This window comes from Pelophylax lessonae, assembly GCF_965119305.1.
Source record: "Pelophylax lessonae genome assembly, chromosome: 2".
Lineage (NCBI taxonomy): Eukaryota > Metazoa > Chordata > Amphibia > Anura > Ranidae > Pelophylax > Pelophylax lessonae.
This window is the reverse complement of record NC_138769.1, coordinates 369,449,478-369,461,674: the sequence shown is the minus strand read 5'-3', so window position 1 is coordinate 369,461,674 and position 12,197 is coordinate 369,449,478. Positions and strand designations below refer to the sequence as shown.

Genomic DNA, 12,197 nt, shown 5'->3' with positions numbered 1-12,197 from the left:
GTTTCTTTTTTGTTTTTAATTGGTTGAGCTAGATGGACTTGTGTCTTTTTTCAATCTAAGTATGGCATTACAGCTCATTCTTGATGAGAATCATCAGCGGTAGCATGTAGACTATGGAAAAAACAAAGGGTAATAGTCTCTGAACCATGTAACATACCAAGGGTCTAAACAATGATGGGAAGTAACTAACAATTCGAGGTCAAGATACCCTTAGGAAAAAAAACACTGATGTGGTGAAAATACATAGAAGAACAGGACTTGCATGAACATAAGAGTATAGTATCACCTACAAGCACATGTCTACTATAAGGTAGGGACAAACAATGACCCTCTATAATAGGGGGCACCCTGCCCAGACTTCAAAACAGTCGTACCTTGCTGTTTTAGCATATTAGGAAGCATTTTTTCGACTGCTTTTTGTGAAAATCCACCCTTTAGAGCCACCGATACTTCTCAGAGCATCTGTCTTCCAGTGCTGTATCGGTTAACAGTAGCCTCTGCTGCTGAGAAAAGTAGTGCCGCTCTCCCACTCCCTTTTACCCTCTCCGCCATTCATAATGCTTGGATTACTACTCTCACACAATGCAAGACGTTTACAGAATAGGTGGTGGAGATCCTTTCATTCAGCAGCTCCTCCTCAATCCACAGAATATGATCCATTGTGGGAGAGTGGTAATGCAAGCAATATGAGTGGCAGAGAGGGCAGAAGGTGGTGGTCGAGTGGCTCAACTTTTCTCTCTAGCAGAGGTTGCTGTAAACCCATACAACCTTGGAAGACAGCTGCTCAGGCTGGGTTCACACTGAATTGCACAACATTCCAGTGCAAATCACATGCGATCCTGTGTGGTGCGATTTTAACCCATCATTTAGTATGAATCAGATCACACCGCACCGAAAAAGGTGCAGACTCCTTTTTTTTTTGTCTCGCTGGAATCAAGTCACTTGGGTAACCATATCCATGCGATCCAATTCTAGCAAAAGCACTGCGTCCTGCGATCTGCTTTTGGGGTGTCGTTAACTTTTAATTGACACATGCAGCAGATCACATGAACACAGTGCGATTGCTATATGGTGCAATGCAGGAAACACAGCGGTTCCTGTGCGTTTTCGCGCATCGCATCAATGTCAAGTGAGTCTTAAGGCACAATCCAGCAGCTCTGAAGGAGGCACTGAAAGAAGGATTTTTACCACAAGCAGCTGTCTCCAGGTAATTGGATGCACACAACTACACATAACTAATGTGTTGGGTGCTTTAACCCTCCAAAAAAAAAAGCTTTAGAGAATGCATTTTAGCAGTGTGTTTAGGTGTATGCTTTAAACAAGAGTCACCATTCCATTACTGTAGCTAACTCAGTAGTGTTATGGTATTCATATATAAGCATCTTAACTAGGCATGGATTTTCCATTTGCTCTGCAACTGTGATATGTTAATTCATTGAGCGTGACTCCACCATCCTATCTTTTTTTATTATCTTCCATGCTGCTACACTCTCAGCTGTTTCCCAAGAGTACTTGGCACATACTTTGTGTGTTTAGCTACTTCATGCTCAGTAGGATCTACTAACTGTACAGCAGGGATTAGAACGGTTTATGGAACAAATGGGAGGGTCATGATAACAGTGCAATATGACAGTGTTCAGCAGCCAGAAATTAAGAAGCATATTTCATAAATGAATGCCCATCAAAACAAGCTGTTAAGCAGTAAGTGTCACTGGAAGAAAATAACATCGCTGCTGGACAGAATCCCTGAGCACAGTTTCTTTGCCATGTCTCGTGCTCAGCCATTAATAACTGTGGCTCTTACTATTTTAAGTGTACTATTTTAGGTGAATATTTTAGGATGTTTGGGCTAATGGAAAAGCAGTGTATTTTAAAATGACATATTGGTGAGATTGTTAGATGTAAATGTTTTACATTTTTACACACTTTAGTTGTTAAGGTGGAGAAGCTAATATGCAAACCAGGACGTAAAACATTTTGCTTATTAATGTTTTTACACCAAATTAACACAATTTTCACCCAATAATCACACATACTTCCATTTGAATCTATTTAGAAAACATGTGAATCTTGTGAAAGAATGTATAAATGAGCTCCTTTGTGTCCGTGTCTTTCCTTTCCTGCACACTGTATCTCATCCCTCCTACCATGATAGCATTGTGATCTTTGTTGCACTTTCTAACCTTGGAACTTTTATAGCAGGAGTAAGCATCCTCGGCACTCCAGCTATGCTGAAACTACAAATCCCATCATGCCTTTGCTTTTGGGAGTCCTGCCTGTGGCTTTGAGTTTTATAATGTAAAGGGATTTGTTGTTCCACAACCTCTGGAGCGCCAAGGTTGCCTACCTCTGTTACTGTATATAGCACAAAATAGACTATCTTATTGCATCTTGGAATCTAAATTTGTTTCCATAGTCCAGATCTGCTGAGCTGTGACATACAGTACAGTATACCTGAGTGCTAAGGCCATGGATGTACATGAAATGGAGAAGGAGCCACATACAGGTCGCTCCAGCACCACTTATAACAATAGTGACCGAGCAGGATTGATTATTCTGTTCCCTGAGAAAGGTTGTTTTAAGCTGGTCTCTTTCACAATTTAAGCCTCTTGTTAATGGATACCCCATTTGCAACTGTGTTGCAGTTTCCAGTGCGTGGAGGTCCCATTAAGGATTAAAGGATAAGTCCAGTCAAAACCTAACTAACGCTAAACCTGCACAGTGCCACATTTTAAACTGAATCTATCTAACCCTGTAAAGCAAAAATCACTGTACATACTGTGACAGAAAGTCAGGTTAATCTGTGGATGTAGTCACAGACAGGAGATACATTTCCACCTGGTTTAGAAAATTCACCAATTACTATAGGGTGTCGACTGCAAAGGTAGCCAGAACTGCCTAATGAAGTTGAAAGGCCTTCAGCTGTTCGGAATGAGGAAGTTAAGGCCTCTATAATTTGTCCAAAGGAAGTCCTATTGATTGCTGCCTCCTGACGCCGTGTGGGCTGGGGAGAGGAGGACAGTCAGATGTGTGCCTTCTGACGCTGTGAGAGCCCGGGAGAAGGATTGCTGCTTCCTGACGCCGTGTGGGCTGGGGAGAGGAGGACAGTCAGATGTGTGCCTCCTGACGCTGTGAGAGCCTGGGAGAAGGATTGCTGCCTCCTGACGCCGTGTGGGTAGCGGAGGACAATCAGATGTGTACCTCCCGACGCTGTGTGAGCATGGGAGAAGACCTCCTGGAGCGATGTGCGCTTAGGAGGGTAAAAAGTGTGAAGACTTCTCATGGTGAGAAAATGAACTATTTCTATGTGGAAGAAATAAATGAACAGTTTGCTATGTGAAGAGACAAGCAAAGGGACATGTTCAATGTGAAGAGACAAGCAAAGAAATGTGTTCTATGTGAAGAGACAAACAAAGGGACATGTTCATTGTGAAGAGGAAAAGGGACATGTTCAATGGACATTTGTTGTGTGAAGAGATAAAACATGGACTATTGAGAGTCTGCTGTATGATCAGCCAGGTCTGCCCAACAGTACGTTGGGGACAGACTTCATTAGATAGGTTCCTGTGTGTGAGAAGGTAGCCGCCCACAGTGGCAAGGATTTATTTTGTGTTTTATTTTTATTTTGCTGTTTTTGAGGCTTGCACTTGTGTGAAGTAAATTGCAAGAATAAACCAAACTGTTGTTTGCAACCACTTCTCGGCTATCTCCCTGTGTAACGAACCCCCCCAAAGGGGTCATCCATACCCGCCACCGAGCTGATCCCCCACACTACCTTTTCTGCACCCGATCTGGTCTGGTCTGGTCCTACGCTTAGCTGTCAGTGGCGGCTTCAGCGTAGAGGCGGGTGCAGGAGAGGCACTTGACAACAGAAGCCCTGTAGTAAGTCAATGGGTGATATCACTTCCCATTCATTTCACAGCCATTGTCGGTCTCATCCTGCACACAACCTCCTGTCGCTGGAGACCAGACCGGATTGGGTGTAGAAAAGGTAAGTACAGCGATTTTTGCTTTACAGGGTTAGATAGAATAGTCTTAGAATGTGGCACAGGGCAGGTTTAGCGTTAGTTAGGTTTTGACTGGACTTATCCTTTAATGGCACCCCCACGCCTCTGCTAACCTAAATAAATGCTTCCCTCTGGAGTCATGCAATGTGGACTTGCTGCAATTGAGCAACAAACTTGTGAAGACTGGCAAATCTAGCAATAGTTTAGCAAGTCATTTTCAAACTTGCAGCTCAATTGCTTGCTACATTCCCTTAAAAAGTTTTCATAGACCTTGACATTTTCAACATTTTGTCATGTTACAACCAAAAACGTAAATGTATTTTTTGGGGATTTCATGTGATAAACCAACACAAAGTGGCACATAATTGTGAAGTAGAAGGAAAATAAATGGTTTTCAAAATGTTTTACAAATAAATACCTGGAAAGTGTGGCGTGCATTTGTATTCAGCCCCCTTTACTCCGATACCCCTAACTAAAATCTAGTGAAACCAATTGCCTTCAGTAGTCACCTAATTAGTAAATAGAGTCCACCTGTGTGTAATTTAATCTCAGTATAAATACAGCTATTCTGTGAAGCCATTCCATTGTAGCTTTGAATACTTTTGCAAGGCACTGGGGCTTGTATAGTTATTGAAATTTCTTAAACTTTAACCTTTTTTTTTTTTTTGATAATCTTACAGAAAATAAATTTGTTGTATAGTCTGAATGTTATATTTTACACGTTTTAAAGTTTTTATTACAATTTCTTACAGTTATGATTAGATGGTTAGGTTGTAATATTCACCAAATTACTTATTTGATATCAGGTTGGATTTTTTTTACCCAGGCAGTTTAGATGCAGGCATTACGGTTGATTCATAAAGCCCAATGTTTTTTAAAGACTTAATAGGGAACAAGAGAAATGTACCATTATTCCCTAATATACTGACCCTGCCCATCTACAGACATGGCACATGTACCCATTTCTGGCAGGTCAGGAAGTAGAAAAGCAATATGGAAAAAGTGAAAAAATATATGAAAATGTAAACATTTTTTCAATTTGAACAGAGTAGGGAGGGGTTAAAATCCCCACTGGGGTTAGTTTTTTGCTGCTCCTGTCCAGCTGGGGTGATTTTCCTTTATTTTCCGTTTTTTAAAGCAGAACTAAGCTGTATCTCAGCACCACAAACCGAAAACGCTATTTAATGAATCTTTAATGTGCAAATCAAACTCAACCATCCATGTCTCTATGTTTAATTTTGTTAAGAAATCACTGAAAAACACCCTCTAGCATTTACTTCTAGGAATCAATCTGCCCTTAGCTCAGCTTTACAGGCAGAAGGGTGTGCTTAGCTGATAAATCAGTCCTCCAGATAAAAGAAAAAATGCCCATGGGATGTATGACATAATTTTGTCCTGGGCCAGGAAGCAACTGGAAAAATGCAAAAAAACAAAAAAAAAAAAAAGTCAATATAATATACCTTCTTGTCTATTTACTAATGCAAGCAGCATAAGGATTAAAAATAGTTAATGTTGATTGAAAGAGTAAAGTTCCACTTTAAGATGAATCAGGAAGTGAGAGTAAAGCTGGCCACACACAGCTAGATTTTTGTTTGAACTTTCATACAGAAATCCCGAAAAAATTTTGTAAGCATCAACTAATTTTATTAGAATGTTGTTAATATTTTTCCCAGACCTGCTATTTGAATGGAATTCCATACATACTAAATGGGTTTCGCTACAGTATGTACTATTTTCCCAAATGAAAACCACATTTATAGTTAGAATTTTGTTTGTTCAAGAAAAAATTTTAATCCTTCTCCTTCAAATTTTTTTATCAATACGGTCAAAAACAAATGTAGATTTGACTATTGTTACCAGAAAAATGTCCCCAATAATTGATTTATCATCATCTCTAACCTATCCCCACTTTATCCAAATTACTTTTTTATACAGTTAAGGTTTGGGTATAATAAATATACAGTATGTTTAATGTATACAAAAATGTAGTATATGTACTGTAGCATTCTGTTAACATAGGGGAAGCCTAGATAACATTTCTGTATTTTTATAACATTGTTTATTTTTGTTAAGAAAAGTTGGATTTTTTCTTTAAGGCTAGAAACAATTGAGTTTCTCTTTAAGGCTCTTTAAGGCTAAGAATACAGCAATGCTCTAAATGATATACCCTTTTTTCTATTAGAATGAGTATAAAGTTGTTGATGAAAACTGTCCCATTATATGTGACGATGATACAGAGTTTTCTGAGCCGTGTTGTACAGTCCTGTCTAATGAAAAAGATGGAAGAGTCGACCAGCAGGGGTCAGCTAAAGCACATAGTAAGTTTTTTTTTTATAAATCTTTATTTTTTTTATCATCAAATATATATTCTTGTACAATAGAGTGCAAAAAAAGGCCTAAGTTAGCTATCTCTGTGGAGATCAAATTATAGTGAGTGTTGAATGTGTGTACGTTCTCCCTTTCTCTCACATTTTTGGGGTTCTTGTATGCAAGAAATATCATTCCTGGGGGTACAAGTGAGACAATAAGGTAGGTGGGGAAAGTGTAAGATAAAAGTAAGGCTGGCCATAAATGACATAGACTTAACGAAAAAAAAAAAAATTAAACAGTATCCCTCATTGACACACAGTAGGTGGACTGAGGAATCCTCCTTGCTCTACCATTGTATTTTGACAGTGGGACTCCTTCACTGTCGGAATACACTCATCAGGGGCTGCAGCTGCTGATTGAGGAAAATTTTTCAACAAGCCTGTTAAACAGAAGTTGATAGTTAGATCGACTTCTGTCGAGTAGAAACAGCCACACATAGATCAAAATTCAGACGTTAATTGCTGAAGCAGGCGGATTTCAATCCATCTAAACATGTGGGAACAGGCAGGATTTTTAATGCAGAAAAAACATGCTTTGTCTCTTCGGCATTAAACTGTACATGCAGCTCACTGTAGAGATTGGGCAATGTCGAAGCCTACGTAACTCCCAAGCATGCCCAGGAATTATGTCATATCGGCGTGTCCAATGGAAGCGACCGGTGCTCAATACCCAGAAACTGGCCGCTCAAAGATGTCAGCGGTGGGCGGGGAGCTTCAGAAGGTTGCATCGCTGGAGCCAAGGTGTGCATCGCATACTAGCTCATTATGAAATACTTACCTTAGAACAAAGCCCTTCAGCAAGGGCCCGCTCACCGCTGAGACGGATGACATCTTCCCTGGTGTTTCTTCCAGGTTCGCGGGCTCCGGCCCTGTGAGATGCCAGAGCCACGATGACTTCACTCCCGTGCATGCGCGTGGGATCTGCCATTTACGGCAAGGGCTCTGAAGGTCCGGCGCTGTAAGCCGTACCTTCAGGGCCATGCGCCAATGATGTCATCTGCTGCATGCACTCTAAATATCTCCTGCAAGTTTAGGAGATATTCACAGTACCTACAGGTAAGCCTTATTATTTCTAAATCGCTGGCTACAAAAGTGAGTACACCCCTAAATGAAAATGTCCAAATTGGGCCCAATTAGCCATTTTCACTCCCCGGTGTCATCTGACTCGTTAGTGTTACAAGGTCTCAGGTGTGAATGTGAGCAGGTGAGTTAAATTTAGTGTAATTGCTCTCAGTCTCTCATACTGGTCACTGGAAGTTCAACATGGCACCTCATGGCAAAGAACTCTCTGTGGATCTGAACAAAAAGAATTGTTGCTCTAGATAAAGACTTCCTAGGCTATAAGAAGATGGCCAAGTCCCTGAAACTGAGCTGCAGCACGGTGGCCAAGACCATACAGCGGTTTAACAGGACAGGTTCCACTCAGAACAGGCTTCGCAATGGTCGATCAAAGAAGTTAAGTGCACATGCTCAGTGTCATATTCAGAGGTTGTCTTTGGGAAATAGGCTTATGAGTGCTGCCAGCCTCTTTTAAAGATGATGCACAAGAAAGCCTGCAAAGCTTGCTGAAGACAAGCAGACTAAGGACATGGATTACTGGAACCATGTCCTGTGGTCTGATGAGACCAAGATAAACTTATTTTGTTCAGATGGTGTCAAGCGTGTGTGGCGGCAACCAGGTGAGGAGTACAAAGACAAGTGTGTCTTGCCTACAGTCAAGCATGGTGGTTGGAGTGTCATGGTCAGGGGCTGCATGAGTGCTGCCGGCACTGACATTAGTATGGTAGATCCTCATCTGCAGGCAGGGACTGATGATGTTGAGGCAGGACAGGGTATCTCAGAAGCATGCACAGTGCCCGGTGTCTCCACATGTGCCCCCCTCCTGTTGCTTGACTCACCTGGTTGTATAGAGATATGCAGGGCCACCCCCAGGGTATTCCTCCTTGTTGTCTCCTGCTCTCCACACCAGTTGCAAACGTTACATGCAAATGTCAAGAGACAAGTTCCATAGCGTGATACCGTAAAATAATGTTTTTTATTTTGAAAATTATATTTCTCTTACGTCCTCCGACAGTCGCCGCCTCTCCATATTCGTCACAATGGGGGTTATTGACCTTTGCTCCGTAGGAGTAGCTAGGCAACAGAATATGTCAATATTAAAAGCTTTTAGCATATCCCACCCCCAGGGGGTGGTCCCCTCAGTCAATACCCTCCTGCTTCCTGTATCCATACCTCAGTTTCATTGTCTAGCTATCAGGAGTAGCAGGCTGTTTCTGTGCTGGGGCTTTTTGTCTCAGCCTTTATCTTCTTTTTGATTTTATTTGAGTGTTTTTCTCTATCTTTACTTAGCTGTTTATTTTTTCAGCATTAGTTAGTTCTTCTGATGAAGAGGATCGTGCGGGCTGGGTCTCGGGCTGGCCCCCCTGGTCTCAGGTTGTGGGCCAGTGGCTTCCAAGCCTGCAATCGAGCGTTCAGTCAAGTTTTTTCCTGGCATGTGTGAACAACCCATCCCTGTTCGCTGCAGGGATGCTGCGGTGAGGTGGCTACCTCACTGGACGCCATGCGGTTTCGCACCACAGTTCTGCTGCGTCCTGGCTGCGACTCTCCCTGTCCTCTGTGCAGCGGCTTGATCGCTTGGGCGGGCTCCCCACGCCATTCAGAAATTTCCTCCCACTTTAGTGGGGGGCCAAGGGTCTGCTGCTTCCCCCGAGGGGGGCGATTTGGCTGCCATTGTGGCTAACCTAGCTGCTCAGGTGCAGATGCTTGTGGCTGCTCAATCCACAAAACGGCCCAGAGTTTCAATTTCCTCTGATTCAGAGGGCGATGGTGATGGGGCTGCTATGACTGGGGTCCCCTTATCGGGGTCCCGTTCGTCCCTGGACCTTGTAGGGTCGGAAGGGGAGGCGGAGGTTGAGGGGGTTGATGATTCCCCCCCTGGCTCGTCTGAGGAGCTTGCAATCATGGATGAATTGGTTGCTTCTATCAAACAAACACTGCATCTGCAGGATGAACCATGTCCCCCTGCCGTCCTGGCCTCTTATGGGACGCAGCGGAGACGCAAATCTTTACAGGTTTTTCCTTGCACTGAGGATTTTCAGCGCGCTGTTAGTGAACAATGGCGCAATATAAAGAAGCCTTTTGCTGTGCCGAGTAGGTTCAAGCTGCGTTATCCCTTCACACCCGCCACTGATGAACGTTGGTGTGTGCCGCCTCCGGTGGATCACGCGGTGGCGGTTTTGAATAAATCTACTGCGATACCCCGGTGTTCCGGGATCCCACGGACAGGAGGCTGGAGTCTCTTGCCCGCCATACTTACTCGGTTACCGGTTCCATGCTAAAAGCTATTTTCTCTTACGTCCTCCGACAGTCGCCGCCTCTTCATATTCGTCACATATGGGGTATTAGACTTTGCTCCGAAGGAGTAGCTAGGCAACAGAATATGTTAACAATAAAGCTTTAACATATCCCACCCTCAAGGGGTGGTCCCCTCAGTCAATACCCTCCTACTTCCTGCAACCATATCTCAGTTTTAATGTCTAGCTTGTCAGGAGTGGCTGGCTCTCTCTGTGCTGGGACTTTCTGTCCCAGACTCTTTCTTCTTTTTAATATTTTGTTTGAGTTTTCTCTCTATCTTTACTTAGCTGTTATTTTTGTCAGCGTTAGTTAGTTCTTCGGACGAAGAGGATCATGCGGACTGGGTCTCGGGCTGATCCCCCTGGTCGCAGGTCGTGGGTCAGTGGCTTCCCAGTCTGCCATCGAGCGTTCAGCCAGGTAACGCTCCTGGCACAGTGAACGACCCATCCCTGTTCGGTGCAGGGATGATTGGTGAGGTGGCTACCTCACCGGACGCTGTGCGGTTTCTTAACCTCCATTGTGTGCGTCTTGAATTGCGACTCTCCCTGCCTCATGTGCAGCGGCTTGTTCGCCTGTGCGGGTTCCCCACGCCATGTGAGGTAAGTGTATTTATGTGGGGACCTGTCTGTCTGGGAGGGTCTCAGTCTGGGACTGTGTAACCTGCCTTTAATCACACTGCTTGTCTCCCTATCTCTCGGCTGCATGCTGTGGGCTGCAAGGGGGGGGGGGAGCTGTATGACACTGTGTGTGTCAGGCTGGGCAGTGTGAGAAGCTGTGTGCTGTGGGGCATGTTTTTTCTTGGCATGTTTGGGCATATACAGCGATCGCTGCGGCGATCTAACATGTATCCTTATATTGGGATGTAATGTGTGTGTTTTTATGCACTGTGGAGCGGCGTTTTCGGCGCCAAACGACGCCATTTTACCGGCGCCCGCTCCGGCCGCATGGTTTACATGCACGGCGGCCATTTTCTTGTAGCCTCCATAGGCTTACATAGAGCGCCCTGGCAGCATCACTTCCTCTTTCCAGGAACACCGATCGAGGCAGCAGCAGCAGCGGGGTCTCCTCAGGTTTTATCCTTCTGTTCTTGCTATCCATTGCCTGTATTCAGTTTGTATATTCCCTGTGGGGGTTTTATTGTGCCTGAGTGTGGTGCGGTGGGCTGCGCTTGCCGCGCTTGCTAAAAGGGGGCAGTTAACCCTTGGTTGTCTGGCATTACAGGGGCAATGGATTCTCAGGAGGGCAAGTTTCCTACAGTATTGGTGGAAAGCCAGGGGACCGCTGTTTCCCCCCCAGGGGGGGATTTAGCCGCTATTGTGGCTGGCCTTGCTGCCCAGGTGCAAATGCTGGTGGCTGCTCAATCTACTAAACGGCCCAGAGTTGCTCTGTCCTCTGATTCTGAGGGTGAAGGTGATGGGGCTGTTCTGGCAGGGACCTCCTTATCGGGGTCCCGCTCCTCTCTTGATCTAGTGGGGTCTGAGGTAGAGGCTGAAGTTGAGGGGGTTGATAATTCTCCCCCTGGCTCGCCTGAAGAGCTTGCAATCATGGATGAGTTGATTGCTTCCATTAAGCAGACGCTACGTTTGCAGGACGAAGTGTGTCCCCCCGCTGCCTTGGCGGCTTATGGGACGCAGAGGAAACGCAGGACGCCGCAGGTTTTTCCCTGCAATGCTGATTTTCAGCGCGCTGTTAAGGATCAATGGCGCGATCTGCGCAAGCCTTTTGCGGTACCAAGTAAATTCAAGCTGCGTTATCCTTTCTCGCCTGCCACTGATGAACGGTGGTGTGTGCCTCCGCCAGTGGATCATGCAATTGCGGTTTTGAACAAAGCCACTGCGATTCCTGCAGAGGGTTCCCCTGTTTTCCGTGATGCCACGGATAGGAGACTGGAGTCTCTTGCCCGTCATACTTATTCTGTTACGGGTTCTATGCTTAAGGCTCTGTTTGCTTCTCTCATGGCGGCCCAGGCGATCGCAAGTTGGACGCAGATGCTTAGGCGCGTCCTAGTGGCCGATTCGGCCTCGGCGGCGACCCTGGATATGGTGGATCAGATCCACCAGGGTGTCATGTATCTGTGTGATGCGGACCTGGACCTGATTCCGTTGGCTGCACGTGTGCACAGCGTGGCGGTGTTGTCTCGCCGTCTGGTTTGGTTGAAATGTTGGTCGGTGGACCAATCTTCACGTAAGACCTTAGCCAATCTGCCTTATGATGGGTCTCGCCTTTTTGGGGAGTCCCTGGATGTGTTGATTAAGGGGATCACCGGGGGTAAGAGCACTCTCTTGCCCCATTTCCCCAAGGCTAAGGGGGCTTCTGGGAAGAAGCATGCTAATTTTCGGCCCCCTCAGGGGTCCTTTCGTGCCTTTCGGCCGCACTACAAGGGCAAACCGGTCAAAGGCCAAGGCTCTCAGAAGAAGCCCTGGTCTGGGAAACAGAAGTCCGGCCAATCCGGACCTGCAGCCCATAA

At 45.0% G+C, this 12,197-nt stretch overlaps 1 protein-coding gene across 1 annotated transcript in view; it reads left to right on the top strand.

The window, feature by feature from the left end:
- SPOCD1 (SPOC domain containing 1) overlaps positions 1–12,197 on the top strand; it is a gene marked incomplete at its 5' end in the record, with an annotated part of 374,162 nt that overhangs the window by 67,168 nt on the left and 294,797 nt on the right. Inside the window, one exon of the mRNA XM_082245154.1 lies at positions 6,190–6,325. Within this exon, the coding sequence (XP_082101280.1) occupies positions 6,190–6,325 (136 nt within the window). The remainder of the gene's footprint in view (positions 1–6,189; positions 6,326–12,197) is intronic.